At 57.7% G+C, this 15,592-nt stretch overlaps 1 protein-coding gene across 10 annotated transcripts in view; it reads left to right on the top strand.

The window, feature by feature from the left end:
- ADGRB2 (adhesion G protein-coupled receptor B2) overlaps window positions 1-15,592 on the top strand; it is a 36,985-nt gene that overhangs the window by 11,203 nt on the left and 10,190 nt on the right. For 5 of the 10 annotated variants that reach the window (XM_032160049.2, XM_032160048.2, XM_032160045.2 and 2 more), the window contains exons 3-18: window positions 8,131-8,214; window positions 8,504-8,668; window positions 9,858-10,022; window positions 10,643-10,807; window positions 10,893-11,060; window positions 11,135-11,236; window positions 11,381-11,487; window positions 12,323-12,517; window positions 12,686-12,754; window positions 12,830-12,938; window positions 13,227-13,554; window positions 13,926-14,031; window positions 14,233-14,276; window positions 14,537-14,663; window positions 15,106-15,209; window positions 15,331-15,433. In XM_032160049.2, coding sequence (XP_032015940.1) covers window positions 8,131-8,214; window positions 8,504-8,668; window positions 9,858-10,022; window positions 10,643-10,807; window positions 10,893-11,060; window positions 11,135-11,236; window positions 11,381-11,487; window positions 12,323-12,517; window positions 12,686-12,754; window positions 12,830-12,938; window positions 13,227-13,554; window positions 13,926-14,031; window positions 14,233-14,276; window positions 14,537-14,663; window positions 15,106-15,209; window positions 15,331-15,433 — 2,141 coding nt within the window. The remainder of the gene's footprint in view (window positions 1-8,130; window positions 8,215-8,503; window positions 8,669-9,857; window positions 10,023-10,642; window positions 10,808-10,892; window positions 11,061-11,134; window positions 11,237-11,380; window positions 11,488-12,322; window positions 12,518-12,685; window positions 12,755-12,829; window positions 12,939-13,226; window positions 13,555-13,925; window positions 14,032-14,232; window positions 14,277-14,536; window positions 14,664-15,105; window positions 15,210-15,330; window positions 15,434-15,592) is intronic. The other 5 variants (XM_032160054.2, XM_032160053.2, XM_032160052.2 and 2 more) reach the window with 2 other exon arrangements.

Genomic DNA, 15,592 nt, shown 5'->3' with positions numbered 1-15,592 from the left:
GTGTGCCACCCCCGATCCGGCCCCCAGCAAATCCCCAGTGTTACCGAAACTCCTCAGCCTGGTGTTCAAGCCCCAGCCGGGACCTAGCTACCACCTGCTTGTCGGCCTTCTTTCGAATTCTCCCCCGCCCTTTCAACCAAGGCTACTCGAATGGTGTTTGCCCTTGGTTATCCAGAACTCCTGCATCCTTCTAAGCACTGCTCAAGCCCTGTCCCCTCTAGGAAGCTGCCTCTGATTTGCCCAGCCCTGTCCTAAGATTGGCATTTCCCTCCCAGCGCTCAGATCCTGCTGCTCTCTCTTGGCCATCCTGGTCTGGCAGCAGGAAGTGGGGGCCTTCCCTGCCTGTTGGGGGCCCAGGCAGTGAGGAGGCAGGGTGGGGGCGGGGAGACCCAGCACACATGCTGGTGGTATTTCCTGGAAGGTCCTTCCAGCCCAGATCTGTGCTGGTGGGGCTCTGTGTGCTCTACCATAGGGTGGGGAGCGGGGCCCGGACGTCCCCAGACATCTCAGCAGGGACTGAGTTCCAGCCAATCCCTCACACACACCTTCATGTCTTTATCAGAGTAGAGTTTGTGCCAGGCCTAGGGCTGGCTCTGAGTGAGATAGGAGGTGAGCTAGGCACACTGTCTGCCCGCTGGTGGGGGAGAGAGAGCACTAACTAGGACAGCGGTGGTCAGGGCCACAGACTGAAGTCGCCCAGTCCGGGTTCAGTTTCGGACCTTCCCGCTGACTAGCTGAGTGACTGTTGATAAGTTCCTTCACTCCCACTTCATGACCTGTAAAGCGGGGGTAGTGAGAGCTATTCCACAGAGCTGTGGGGAGGGTTTAGTGAGAGGATGAGAGTAAGCGCTCAGTGACTGGCACACGGTAGATGCCTAACAAAGTAGTAGCTGGGTCATCATAATTTAGTGTAATAGGTACGACTGTGACCCTGCCAGATGTCAGAGGAAGAGGAAGAGTAAGGGATTAAACCACAAAGGGGAGGAAGGTAGTCTAAAGAAGGTGATTTGGAGTTGACTTTTAAGGAGTGAATAGGAATTCACTAGCCTGTGAAGTTTCTCTTTCAATTGTATCATTTTTTACATTTAATATATTAAAAATAAGTTTCATATCCTAAATGGAAAGAGTTACCATTTATCTGAAATAGAAGATAACCAAAGAAACCACCACAGTGAAAACAAAATGCCGTTATTAACTTCCAGCTGGATGCTTTTCCTACCTCTCCATTTGTTAGAGAGAGGAATTAGCACACATTGGGGATGTGTTAAAGTCTGGAACTGCACAGGCTTTATCTCTCATGCAGTTGGAAGGATTAAAGTGACCATGTAACTTATCATCTAACTGTGACACATCTGAGGTTATGAAGGGGAAGAGGTGGGTACCATCAATTACATCAGGACAACAGGCATAAACCAGACTATCCCGTACAAACTGATGAAGAGACCTGGGAGAGCCTGACATCCTCAGTCCAGGATCCAGTGTCATTTAATGGCACATTTGTGAGCCGCCCCAAGTCATCTTCCGCCCCATGCTTTGGGGAAGCTCTCAGGAGGAAGGGCTTTCGAGGTAGAGGAAACAGCCTGTGCAAGGGCGTGGAGGTGTGAACCACGCTGGGGGTAGGAGCTATAAAGAGACTGGAGCTGCTGGATGGTAGCCCTGGTGGAGGGAGACGGGGCCAGGGCTTTGACTGCCATCCCAGGATACTGGGGCCTCATCGTCTTGGCCAAGGGCTTTGTGGCAGCAAGAAACTGGGCGTCTTGGGGGAAGCAGGCTGAGTCAGACACGATCCCGGCTCTCGAGGAGCTTCTGGCCACATGGGGGAGGTGGCAGGGACCCAGCTATCTGTGGTGGGAGGCTGAGTAGATAGGTCAGCAGCCTGGGGAAGAAGGATTATTGGGGGGGAGGTCTGGCATTCTGGCTAGGTTCATGATCTCATAGGGGTACCCAGTTTCATTGGACTGCAGGGGCAGAGGCTGCGCCTTTCAAAAGCCACCTCTTTCCCCCACTGTGCCCTGTGATTCTGATACTCTGCGGGGTACAAGAAGCACTGCTGGGGATGGGGTGCCATGGAGGGGCGTGACAGAGCATGTGTCAAGGGGGTCAGTCGGCTCCTGCTCAGGGCTCTGGGACCAGCCTCAGGAAGGAAGCAGGGAGCCCAGGGAAGGGGCGATTGCTTTGTAAGTCACAGTGCTCTCTCCCCGTGGAAGTGAGAATTGTTGTGGTTATTTTAACACATTCATACCATGGTAGGCGGAGGGCACAGGACCGTGTGGAGTTTGGGGGGCGGGGTCTGTGAAGCACAGCATAGCAGGTATCTGCAGTCCTGTGCAAGTGACAAAGAGCCTGTGCTCACCCTGCCTGCTGGCACCGGGGGTGAGGCAAGAGGGGCCTCTCTGTGGTTGGGGTGGAGGAACTCCCAGCAATATCTGGCCCATGTTTGCTGAATGCCTGTCTTCCCAGAAGCTAGGCCCTCTGAGCAAGAGTGGCATGGGAGACTGAGACCCCTCCTCAGGCACCACAGGAGGGATGAGCCCAGGATCCTCACAGGTATAGAAGAAGGTGGCCTGGGGACTAGGCCGTAGAAAAGGGGACCAGCATATCCAAACCACTGTATTGTCAGTCTAGGAAGGCTTCCTGGAGGAGGTGGCAACTGACATGTAGATGATTTTGGCAGATTGCAATACAGGGAAGGGTATTTCAAGGGCAGGGAATAGTGTTAGCAGATGTGTGGAGGGAGGAAAGCATTTGTACATTCTATGGATAATGAAAAGGGGTGACATCTCCTTTTCTTTCTTTATTTTTTGTTCTTTTTCCCTTCCTTCCTTCCTTCCTTCCTTTCTTTCTTTCTTTCTTTCTTTCTTTCTTTCTTTCTTTCTTTCTTTCTTTCTCTTTCTCTCTCTCTCTCTTTCTCTCTCTGTCTCTCTTTCTGAGACAGGGCCTCCTCTGTCTTCCAGACCGGAGTGCAGTGGCACAATCATGGCTTACTGCAGCCTTGAACTCATGGCCTCAAACAATCCTCCCACCTCAGCTTCCCAAGTAGCTGGGACTACAGGCACATGCCACCAAACCTAGCTAAAATTTTTTTGTATTTCTTTGTAGAGATGGGGTTTCACCATGTTTCCCAGGCTGGTCTTGAATTCCTGGGCTCAAACGATCTGCCCTCCTCGGCTTCCCAAAGTGCTGAGATGGCAGGCGTGAGCCACTTGGTTCAGCTGACATCTCCTTTTCATTGAGAGCGGATTGTGCTCCAGGCAGTCCACATCTCTGGTTTCACTGAATTCTCACAATGAACATATGTGGTAGAAAGTGTCCTCCTTACCTTCAGAGAATCTGAAGCTCAGAGAGATGAGGTGTCTTGCCCAAGGGTACACAGCAAGACTGTGGCAGAGCTGGGAATCAAACCCACGTGTGTCTGGCTCCAGAATCTGTGCCTTTTCCACAGGTCCACGTGGCTTTGCAGTGTGCTTGGCTGCCCAGTGGGGTGTGGGAAACAGTACTGGACAGGTCAGCAGGGGCCGGAGCATGCCAGACTCAGAGGTTCACACTCTGGCTGTAGCAGTGGAGGAGCCACTGAAGATCTCCTCAGCTGGGGAGTGATGTGGTTGGGGCTGGGGTCCCCGAGGCTCACTTTGGAGGTTACACAGAGGAGAATCAGGCTCACTTCAGGGGAAACGGGAACAGGGGTGCAAAGGAGCAATTAAACAGTAGCACGAAAACAGGATAAGAGGGGCAAGGACTAGGGGCTTAGATGGAGGCGGGGAGTGACTCGGAGTCCCATGCAAATTAGGGAAGGTGTCCCCGAGGAGGTCCAAGTTGAGTGGCATTTTGTCAGAGCCGGTGCAGTACAGTGGAAAGAGCACGGCCTCTGGAGTCAGGCAGGCCTGGGTTTGAATCCCTCCTCAGCCTCTCTCCAGTGTGAGACCTTGCAGCCTCCTTTCTCATTAGTAAAATGGGGGAAACCAGCCCTGATGAGGATGAAATGAGGTGATGCTGAGTGCACAGTGACTGGCATGTAGGAGTTGTTGAGTAAACATTGCCTTATTCAGAACAGAATAGTTATGAGGTCACCAGGTGGTCAAGTGGGGAAGTGTGTCCCAGGCAGCACATCTGTTTGTGCCCACGACTGGCAGCCCGATGGGAAAACTGATAGATTGCAGAACTGCAGGCCTTGGGGCACCTGGTCCACAAGCCGCTGAGTTCACTGGGTGGAACACTGAGGAGTTCTTGGGGTACTCACGTCCCTTCTGGGGGCCCCTCCTTGTCCTCTTGGACCCTGCCTGGCTCAGCTTCCTCTTGGCTTGCCCTGTTCTGGCCTCAGGACTGGCTGGGGCCTGCACACAGTGTGTGCTGACTAAGTGTTTGTTTCAGTAAATGACACCTCTGCTCTTATCTGTCTTCTTCCCCCTCCACGGAGAACCAGCCTTCCCCTGTGTGGGAATGAATTGCTGGCCTCTCCTCTCCTCTGAGTGGGATGGGTGGGAATGGAGGGGCAGGCAGGCAGTGTAGGGCCTGGCTGTGAGGCCTTGGGCTTGTACTTTCCCCTCTCTGGCCCAGTTCAGGAGGCTGGAAAAGGGATCCAAAAGCTGAACCTCGGACATGTTCTGATTTTCAAATAGGGTGGATTCTGGAAACCACTGACCCCAACCCCAACCCGCTTCACCCTCCCCCTCCTGTTACGTTGTGGGGCTGGCCAGCAGATGGTCCGTGAGTGGTTAGAAGAGGAGCAGGGACCACAGGAAGCAGTGTGAGTCCCCGACAAGCAGGTCAGGCTGGTCTCTCACGTGTCCGTGTTTGGTGAGCACTGGATGCCAGACTGGTAGATGCCCCCAGACATGATGATGGGCAGGAAGCCCACACAGGAGCTGGATGGGAGGACTCTCAGCTGGATTTGCACCTCCAAAGTGTTTGTGAATAAATAGGGGCCGGAGCCCTGTCTTTGAGCCTGTCTTAGTGGTCCCTTTGATGCAGGCTGGCATATCAAATCTGAATGCTGGTGCTGTGGGACGGAGCTGATACTTTGCATGGGGAGTCAAGATTACAAATGACCATTCCTCGTGAGCCCCATTGTGGGGGAAGCTGGGAACGATGTATTCATTGGTGCTTATTTCTTGGTATTTCGCTGGGCTGAGTTTTGTGCTGGCATTCCCTGGGGGTCAACGGGCTTATGGCAGAGAGTGGGGGGGTATTTCTGACAGTCAGAAGATGGACCCATCTGTGATGAAAGGGCACATAGAAGAGGGGGTGGCCAACTCTGCCTGGGGAGTTGACAATATGGAAGTCTCCATAGATGAGAGGTCATTTGAGGTGGCTTTTGAAGGTCAAGTAGGAGTTTTCTAGGCAAAGAGAGTGGGGAAACAAACAGGTAGGGATTTGAGAGGAGATGGTGGGCCTCTTGGACATGCTGAATTTGGTGGTCAGGAGAGTTTCTCAGGAGGCAGGAGGATATCCAGGAATGCAGCACAGGAGAGGCAGGGCCTGGGGGTGATGATTTGGGAGCATTGGTTCAGAGGGGGCTAATTAAGCCTGGTGGGGAGCACGTGCAGTGAAAACAGGACAAAGCATGGACTCCTGATATGGGAAACAGCAGGAAAATAGACCACTCAAGGAGATGGGGACAGAGTAGCTAGAGAGGTGGGAAACCAGGAGAGTGCTTCCAGGGAGGACGAGTCAGCAGGACCAAATGCTGCTGAGGGGTCAAGCGAGACCAGGTCTGCAAAGTATCCACAGGATTTAGCAACAAGGAGGGTGCTGATGACTTTATCAAGAGCACGTTCAGCAGAGAGATGTGGGCAGGAGCCAGACTGCAGTGGATTAACAGGGGAGGTGACATTTGAGCCAGGAAGTGAGTGTCAGGTGAAAAACCAGAGTGCCGGCTGCAGACCAGTCACTGATGGAGGAGGGAAGCGGAGGGTCAGAGGAGGGCCTCTCCGAGAGGGAAGGAGGCCTGGATCCGTTCCTAGTTCCTAGGCTGCCGCAAGTGGGGAATGCTGACAGGGTGCTGATGAAAGGGGATAATGGGTGGAGCCCTCCTGAGAAGGCGGGAAGAAGGAGATGCAGGCCCAGGCCACAGGGCTGGCCTTTGTGGGGAGAAGGGCTGCAGGGAAGTTGGTCGTTGGAGAGGCTGGGCAAGAAGTTGGGGGCTCCCGATGTCGAGGTCATCGCTGAGAGAGCTGGCAGAGATGAGCTTGAGGAGAGAGGACAAGGTGCAGTATGGCCACAGCAGGGAATGAGGAAGGAACAGAGCCAAGAAGGGCCACTGAGAAGTCCCGGGCGCCCAGCGGATGTGGAGCCCCTGAAGCTGTCACGGTGCCAGTTGGCACAGCCGTAGATTTCTTCAGCAGCCTGGGGGTGGGCGTGGAGAGGGTAGCTTGTCACAAGGCTCCAGGGCTGGGGACGGCTGAGCGGGCATGGCGGAAGGGCTGGGGGAGGGGATCGAGGAGCTGGCACGCCTGGCCCCGCCACCCCCTCTGTGGTCCCAAGAGAGGCAGGGGCTAAGTGGAACTGCAGATGCTATTCAGAGGGAGTAGGCTCGGGTGGCACATGAGGGGCTGGAAGGGGTGGAGGCTGTGAAGAGAAGGGAGATGATAAAAATAAACGAGAGTGACTGTCTTCTGAGCACTTGCCGTGTGCCAAGCAGGGTGCTGAGGGTTTCAGGGCCCTCCTGGCAGGGGGTCCTCACGTGAGTCCCGGGGGCGGAATATAATGAATGTTGTTCTCCAGAGGATAAAGCAGGGTCAGAGAGGTGAAGAGATGTGCCCGAGGCCACTCAGCTGGTCAATGTCCACACCCCATTTGGGATCCAGGGTTAACTCACTCCAGAGCTCTTCTGGGAGTCCAGGTTTCAGAGATGGAGAAATTTCAGGGACCATGTGGATCAGGCCCTGGGGCTGGTGACTGACGTGGAGGGAAAGGCCCCAGAGTGGATGAGACCAGAGGCTGGACTGGGTGGCAGTTCCGAGCCCCCAGGCAGCGGATTTGCTCAGGGTGGTGGCTCCTCATGCTTGGTGAGAAAGAGCTTCCTCTCAGCTGCAGAGCCTGGGCTGGGCAGCAGGGGGCAGGAAGAGGCAGCCCTGGTGGGTCCCTTCACACTCAGTGCGCCTGTCCCGTGCTGCCGGCTTTTAGAGATAGGAAGGAGCCTGGAGGTGGGGGAGAGGAGCACCTAATAGTCTGGGGATAGCATGGGGCGAGCCCGTCCTCAAAGGCTCTTCCAGTCCCACCTCCTCACGCAGAGGCTGCTGGGCCTTTCCCTTCTGCGCCCATGTCTGCCCCTCCCTGACACCCCATTGTGGGAGAGGGCCCTGATGAGCTCATGTCTGTCCAGGAGGGCCAGGCTTTGGAGAATGGAAGCCACCAGGGCTGGTGGTAGTGCTTCCAAGGCCTAGCCCAGACACATAAATCAGGGCAGCTGAGAGCCTGGTGAGGCCAGGGTCAAGGTAGCCTGGCCTCCTCGAGCACCTGCTGCTCTCCTGGCCTCAGGGCCAGCAGGAGAAAGGTCTGTTGGATGTGGGCACCTGCCCTAGGCCCCTTGGGTCTCAGAGGAGTGGCATTCTGACCTGTGCCTCCAGGTCACTCTCCAGTGCTGCTCGGGGAGCATGAACTGTATCTCAGAGACAGGCTCGGGGCCAGGGTTGCAGCAGCTCAGCTTGGATGCTTTTTCAGCCCCTAGGAGTCAGTCCAACGGAGGAGCAAATGCAGCTGTGTGCTCTTGGACAAGGCACTTCCCCTGTCTAGCCCTCAGTTTCCTCATCTGTAAACAGAGATGATGGTTCTTCTTTCCAGTGAGAGGACTAAAGGAGAGGGGTATGGGCCGCACATGGCACAGAAGCATTCCCAGAGCTCTTTCATGTGGGCAGCCATGCCCCTTCCATCTCCCCCACATCTGGCTGAGGCAAGAGGTGGAAAAGATGGCTGCGAGGCCAAGGCCTCGTCCTGTGTAGCCTTCTGAACCTCAGTGTCCTTGTCCGTGAAATAGTGGTGGTGGGGCAGAGGGCAGAATGTGATCCTGAGAGAGCATCATGCAGTTGGTTCCAGGCCCTCAGGCGGAGGGCAAGCAAGGCTGCCTTCACTGTGCCACTGTAACAGAACCTAGCTGGCCTTTGCTGAGCCCCTGCCGCCACCTCCGTGTTCCAGGTGAGGAGCCGGAAGAGGAACCGAAAGTGAAAACCCAGTGGCCGAGGTCTGCAGATGAGCCTGGGCTATACATGGCGCAGACAGGTAACTCGGGCCCGCCTCCCTTCCTCTGCGGCGGGGGCCCGGCTGTGTGTGTCTGGTGGTGTGTGTGCTTGGTGTGTGCCTGTCTGTCTCTGTCCTGCAGTTCAGTCGCGTCTGTGCCACATGAAGCTTGTGGGAAGGGCTGGGTGGCCTCCTGAAGAGCCTGTTACTTGGGGTCAGGGTAGGAGGAGCCCTCTGATGTCTGCCCCTACCTTACTGCCACCCTCCTACCCCTATGAGACTGAGTGCTTGGGAGGTGCCCCCTGCCGCCGACGCTGTCCCTCTCTCGTAGGCGACCCGGCGGCTGAGGAGTGGTCCCCGTGGAGCGTGTGTTCCCTGACGTGTGGGCAGGGTCTGCAGGTGCGCACCCGCTCCTGCGTGTCCTCCCCCTATGGGACCCTGTGCAGCGGGCCCCTGCGGGAGACCCGGCCCTGCAACAATTCAGCCACCTGCCCAGGTAGGCCCGTCCTCCTCCCCACCCCATCAGCCTGCAGGGTTAGGTCCTGCCTGGGACTCGGGCAGATTAATCTCCAAAATGGTTGGTTGCCTCCTCCTTTCATTCAACAAATGTGGCTGTTCCCCACACCATGCCCAACTCTGCGCACCATGCCAGCCCGGTGCAGGGCACTGGGGGCACAGATGGATCAGACCAGGGCCCATGCTACTGGGCCCGGTTCTGGGCACATCATTCCCCCAGTGCCTGCATCCTGGTAACCACGGCTCGTGTTTTTACCCGCTCCGCTCCGGCCATATCGGTAGCTTGCACACTTTCCCACCTCCCTGCATTTCCTGATTCTTGTCCTGTCCTTCCTCCCCGACCTTGGCTATTCAAATTCAGCCTGTCCTTCAAGATCTAAGACAAACGCCACTTCCCTGACCTTCCCCTCCCTCCTTTGGGCACCCCCTAAGGGAGCCTCCCCTAAGCCTCCCTCAGTTGAGTGTGTAGTTGTTCAAGAAATGCATGTGCCTGCTTGAGACAGCAAGGGCAGGGCAGTCTCAGCCAGTCCTGCTCCTTGCTCCCTGAGGGGTTGAAGTGGGGCCTAGGCCATGCCAGTGGTGCTGTGGATTTAGAGCAGGGCCTGCCTGGGAAGGGCTCTTGGTACCTGGGGGTGTGGCAGGAGTTTGCAAAGGCCTGGGGCAAAGCTGTGTTCCAGCGTGTGAGCTCGGTGTGTCGGTGTCCGTGTAGAGGTTCATGTTTATTTGTGTGTCTGTGCGCTTGGGGCTGGGAAGGGCGCTTCTCTTGCCCCCGGACTGCTGTGTTGTATTCAGGCTCTGCGTCTAGGGGTGGGTGGGGAGGGGTGGAATGGCATGGGTCCTGGGTCCTGGGTCCTTTCCTGAATTTTCCTGTGCCCTCAGGAGAGGAGGACCCCTGGTTCCCCTCCTGTTGGTCCTGGCGTCCTTGTCCAGGCGTCCACAGGGGCTGTCCTATGTGAATTAGGACCAGAAGGCTGTGACTTGCACGTCCCTTCAAAGGGTCGCACCTTGGTGGGGCCCTGGGAGATCCCCCTGGCAACAGAACCCGGGGCAGAGCCAATGAGGAGCAGCCGCAGAACTGCGGAGCTCCTGATTGGTGGGCGGATGGGCAGGCGCTGGTGGTGGGCGGGGCCATGGTACCGCCCAGCCACCGGCCACGTGCTTCCTTGCAGTGCACGGCGTGTGGGAGGAGTGGGGGTCCTGGAGCCTGTGCTCCCGCAGCTGCGGGCGGGGGTCCCGGAGCCGGATGCGGACCTGCGTGCCCCCCCAGCACGGCGGCAAGGCCTGCGAGGGTCCTGAGCTGCAGACTAAGCTCTGCAGTATGGCTGCCTGCCCGGGTCAGTAGCGCCCGTGGGCTTCCATGAGGGCGCTGCCCAGCCCGGTGGGGGGTCGGGAGACCTGGGGAGGCAGTCAGGTCCAGTGACCTGCCCCTGGGGGCCCCTTAAACTTCGACCAAGCATGGGGAGACTGGAGAAGTGTGCCTGCCTGTGTGCGAGGTGACCCCCTAGCCCTGACTTGACCCCCAGCCCTGACATGAGTTAGTACCCTGTGACGCCATCAAAAGGGGACAGCTCTTTCTCCAAGCCCTGGGCTGCCCTTGCATTTTGGTGCATGGCCAGCTGGACTGTGAGAGGACACAAAGCTGGGCTGAAGTGCTGGCAAAGATCAGAAGACACCCCTGCAGCCCCTTCCCTTAGCCAGAAGTGAGTTGTGCCTGGTGCTAAGAGGAGAGGTGTCCTGTATTTCTGGAGCTGGTGGCAGGCAGGCAGCATGAGGCCCAGGCACTATCTGCTCACTCCAGCCTCCCTCATAACCCCCTCCCCTCCCCACTCCAGTGGGTCTGGCCTGGCTCAAATCTGAATGCCTAGCAGGCTCTGGGTCTTCCTGTGGTGCTCCACAGCACCAGCCCTCACACATCCCGCTCAACAGCCTCCCCTGCTTGTGTCTCCCCATGCAGTGGAAGGCCAGTGGCTAGAATGGGGTCCCTGGGGCCCATGCTCCACGTCCTGTGCCAATGGGACCCAGCAGCGCAGCCGGAAGTGCAGCGTGGCGGGCCCAGCCTGGGCCACATGCACGGGTGCCCTCACTGATACCCGGGAGTGCAGCAACCTCGAGTGCCCGGGTGAGTGCTTGGCACAGGGGTGGCAAGTGGCAGCTCTGACCATGGGGGCACCTGGGCCCACTCATATGCCTCCCCTCTCCCACAGCCACTGATAGCAAGTGGGGGCCATGGAATGCATGGAGCCTGTGCTCTAAGACATGTGACACAGGCTGGCAGCGCCGCTTCCGCATGTGCCAGGCCACGGGCACGCAGGGCTACCCCTGCGAGGGCACCGGAGAGGAGGTGAAGCCTTGTAGTGAGAAGAGGTGTCCAGGTACTGCCCTAATGACCCTGGGGGCTGGGGGCCCCATGTACGGGCCCAGCTGAGCCTTACCCCTGCACCCACAGCTTTCCATGAGATGTGCAGGGATGAGTACGTGATGCTGATGACGTGGAAGAAGGCAGCTGCTGGCGAGATCATCTACAACAAGTGCCCCCCGAACGCCTCAGGTAAGGGGCAGGTGGCTTTCCCCACCACCACCACCCCTGCCATTCTCATTGCCCCCTTCTGCCCCCGCAGCCTCTCTGAGATACGGAGGAGTGTGGGTGAGAGCTCGGCCCCCGTGCCCAGACCTCTGTCCTATTGCCCTGCAGGGTCTGCCAGCCGCCGCTGTCTCCTCAGTGCCCAAGGCGTGGCGTACTGGGGGCTGCCCAGCTTTGCTCGCTGCATCTCCCACGAGTACCGCTACCTGTATCTGTCAGTGAGTGTACCCTGCTGGGCTGGGGCACAGCAGAATCTGTCTCAGACTCTGCTAGGGGGTGGAGGGAGCGTGATTCTCGCTCGTTCCCACGTGCCTTGGCATATGCTGTGCCCACTTCTGCCTGGCTGTGCCTCTCCTTGTCTGGCAAACTCCTACTCATACCTCAAGGCCTGACTCTCAAGTGTCTTCCTTTGTCCTTGGCGCCTACCTCTGCGCTCCTGCAGAATGAGCCCCTCAGTCGTTAGGTGCTCATCCAAGTGTCTGTGTGTGCGGCTAGACTGGGGCCTCCCTGAATTTATTTTTGTGTCCCCAGCATCCAGCCCAGGGCCAGTCATGGGGTAAGAGTAGCGTCAGTGAATGTGTGTACATGTTTGACTGTAATTGGGTATTAATTGTGTGAATGCATTTAGAGCTTGTGTTGAGAGAGAGTGAGAGAGAGAAAGAGAGTGTGTGTGTGTGTGTGTGTGTGTGTGTGTGTGCGCGTGCGCGCCCACACACACGCTCATTACACTCCAGAATGTACGTGACCCCTTTGGGATGGGGAGGTACCCTGTTCCCATACTGTGCTTATATCTTTTATATGTACATCTGAACACCTTTTTTCTCTAGGTGTTTCTATTTCAGTCTTTTTTAAAGTACCCTTTGGGATTCTCTCTCTCTTTATGAGTCTCTTTCTCGGACTCTGTCTCCCCTGTGTGCCCCTTTGAGCCTCTCTGACCTTTTCCCCCTTTCTCTCCCCGTGGATGCAAGCAGTGGGTGGACTGGAGTGGGATGGGCCAGGGTCTGGTTCCAGCTCCTGACACTTCAGTGACTGTGGCCCCCTCGTCACCTACAGCTTAGGGAGCACCTGGCCAAGGGGCAGCGTATGCTGGCGGGCGAGGGCATGTCGCAGGTGGTGCGCAGCCTGCAGGAGCTACTGGCCCGGCGCACCTACTATAGTGGGGACCTGCTCTTCTCTGTGGACATTCTGAGGAATGTCACTGACACCTTTAAGAGGGCCACCTACGTGCCCTCGGCTGATGATGTGCAGGTACTGCCTAGGAGGAAGGAGGGCGGAGGGTGGAGAAGGCCCAGACTGAAGCGGGAGGCCAGGCCCCTAGGCAGAGTCTTCTGTAGAGGCGGCAAGTGTGGCTATAGTGGGGGAAGCCCCCTGTCCCCTGGGGCTAGGACCCCCTGCCACTCATTACTCTCTCCCCAGCGCTTCTTCCAGGTGGTGAGCTTCATGGTGGATGCAGAAAACAAGGAGAAGTGGGACGATGCTCAGCAGGTGCGGGGCACAGCTGCCAGCTTCTCCTCCCGTGACCCACCCTGCCTTGGACCCTTACACACTCTCTGTCCCTAGGTGTCCCCTGGCTCTGTGCACCTGCTCCGTGTCGTGGAGGACTTCATTCACCTGGTGGGCGATGCTCTTAAGGCCTTCCAGAGCTCTCTGATTGTCACAGATAATCTAGGTAGAAGGAGTCAGGCAAGGGAGGGGGTCCTGAATGTGCCAGAACTCAAGAGGTTCTGTCTTTCCTCTACCTAACCCCGTATTTGTATCTTTCTCTCCACATTCTACCCTCTCCTTCATCTGTGTGTGGTCTGTTTCTCTGTGTACGTCTGTCTTTGTTTGTACCAACTTCGGTGTCCACATCTACCTTTCCTGGTACGTGTTTCCCCTACATCTATCTCTTCTCCTGGTCTGCCACCCTTTGTCTCTGCCCCTCTGTCTGTCTCTGTCCACCCTCCTCCCACTGCAGTGATCAGCATTCAGCGAGAGCCCGTCTCAGCTGTGTCCAGTGACATCACGTTCCCCATGCGGGGCCGCCGGGGCATGAAGGACTGGGTGCGGCACTCAGAGGACCGCCTCTTCCTGCCCAAGGAGGTGCTCAGCCTCTCCTCCCCAGGGAAGCCAGCCACATCTGGGGCAGCAGGCAGCCCTGGCAGGGGGAGGGGCCCAGGAACGGTGCCTCCTGGCCCGGGTCACTCCCACCAGCGCCTCCTCCCAGCAGACCCCGATGAGTCCTCCTACTTTGTGATCGGTGCTGTACTCTACCGCACCCTTGGTCTCATCCTGCCGCCTCCCAGGTGAGTCCTGGGGATGGGTGGATGGGGCTGCTGAGGGTCCAGGAAGGCCCAGGTAAGGGGAGGAGGACTGAGCTAGTGCTGGCTGCAGAGAGATCCATGGCAGCCTCCTCCACCTTCAGGAACCCCCTTGCCTGGCTCTGGACACATGCTTCTCAAATGTAGCCATGCTGCTCCCAGACGCTGGGCTGCCACCCAGGGGGTGATGGGCAGAGCTCTAGACCTCACCCGAAGTCCTGGACCCCAGTGAGCTAGGATGTCCCCTGGGCCTTGGCTCCTTAGAAGCCTCTGCACACCCATCCAAAGCGGCTTCAGGGTCTCTGACTGGGGCTGGCACCTGCTGGCAGGAGCTGACTTCGGTACCTGTCCCCCAGGCCCCCACTGGCCGTCACATCCCGGGTGATGACAGTGACTGTGCGCCCCCCTACCCAGCCTCCAGCTGAGCCCCTCATTACTGTGGAGCTCTCCTACATCATCAATGTGAGTGGAGATCCATGCAGAGACCCTGGGTGCACCTCAACCTGGGTGGCCAGAGGCCTGTCTGGTGGGCAGCGCTCTGTCCCTGATGGTGGGCTGAACCTTGGACCTGTGTGGGAGTTGCTGTGGCCCCCACAGCATGGGCAGTGGTGGGGTGTGGTGAGCTTCCCTCCCTAGACTGCACTCATGTCTTCTGCTCCCCAGGGGACCACGGATCCCCGTTGTGCCAGCTGGGACTACTCCAGAGCGTGAGTTGGGTGGCTCCTCTGGGTGAGGAAGGGAGCAGCCCTAGGGCCCTTTGCCAGAAAGGGGTCTCCTGCCTGAAAGGCAAGAGGGATTTTTGGTGCCATCCTAGCCTAAGGGGTCAAGAACTTATCCTGGGACTCCCTGCTGTTGCCTCGTGGATGTGGCCTCACTGTGGATTTAGCCTGTCCTTGGGCAGTGGCCAGGACTGGGGGCAGGGCCACGTAGCTGGCCTGGGGCTCACTGAATCTCTCCCCTACCCAAGAGATGCCAGCTCAGGAGACTGGGACACTGAAAATTGCCAGACCCTGGAGACCCAGGCAGCTCACACCCGCTGCCAGTGCCAGCACCTGTCCACCTTTGCTGTGCTGGCCCAGCCACCCAAGGACCTGGTGAGTGGAACAGAGGTGCCTGGGCTGGGTAAGGGAGGAGGCCCTGGGCTTCCAGCAGCCATCAGTGATGGTGTTGGCAGGCGCCTGGGTAATCCTGAATGTGCATCTGCAGGTGCGCTTGTGGGATTGTACGTGGATATCTGTGCCCCTGGGATTGTGCTCACAGCAATGATATTTGCCTGGGGGTATGCGGCAGTGGCCAGTTGTGTGTGTGTGTGCATATGTGTGTGTCTGGTTGTGTGTGGAAGAGTGCAGGTGACTGAGCATAAATATGTGTCCACATGGATACCCGGGTCTGTTCTGTGCATGCATGAGTACGACAGCAAGAAGGTGTTGCCCTTCTGCTTGTGGGTATGCCAGTCTACGGTAGAGGAGGAGACAGGGCACCCCTGCAGCTCCCGCCTCCCAGCAACCCATCTGACTGTCTGCCCATCTCCCCCAGACCCTGGAGCTGGCGGGCTCCCCCTCGGTCCCCCTGGTGATCGGCTGTGCGGTGTCGTGCATGGCACTGCTCACCCTGCTCGCCATCTATGCCGCCTTTTGGAGGTAGGTCTGACACCTGGCTCTTGTGGCTGGGAGGCGGGGGGGCAGGTACGGGAGGTGGCCAGCCACACCAGGTCGGGTGGGGCAGCCAGCGCCTCTGTCCCTGCCTGCTGTGCCCCGGCAGGTTCATAAAATCCGAACGCTCCATCATCTTGCTGAACTTCTGCCTGTCCATCTTGGCATCCAACATCCTGATCCTCGTGGGCCAGTCCCGGGTGCTGAGCAAGGCAGGTGCAGGCTTCCAGGGCTGCCAGGGGTGTGAGTGGGGTGGAGGGGTGAAGGTGGAGAGCGCAGTGTGTGTGTTTGCTTGTACATCCATTAGTGGTGGTGTGTGTGCGCCCCATGTTGGGATTAGAGTGTGTATGAAATAGTGTGTGAGACCATAT

The sequence above is a fragment of the Hylobates moloch genome, unplaced genomic scaffold (genome assembly GCF_009828535.3).
Source record: "Hylobates moloch isolate HMO894 unplaced genomic scaffold, HMol_V3 SCAFFOLD_8, whole genome shotgun sequence".
NCBI classification, from domain to species: domain Eukaryota; kingdom Metazoa; phylum Chordata; class Mammalia; order Primates; family Hylobatidae; genus Hylobates; species Hylobates moloch.
This window is presented reverse-complemented; position numbering and strand designations above follow the sequence as displayed.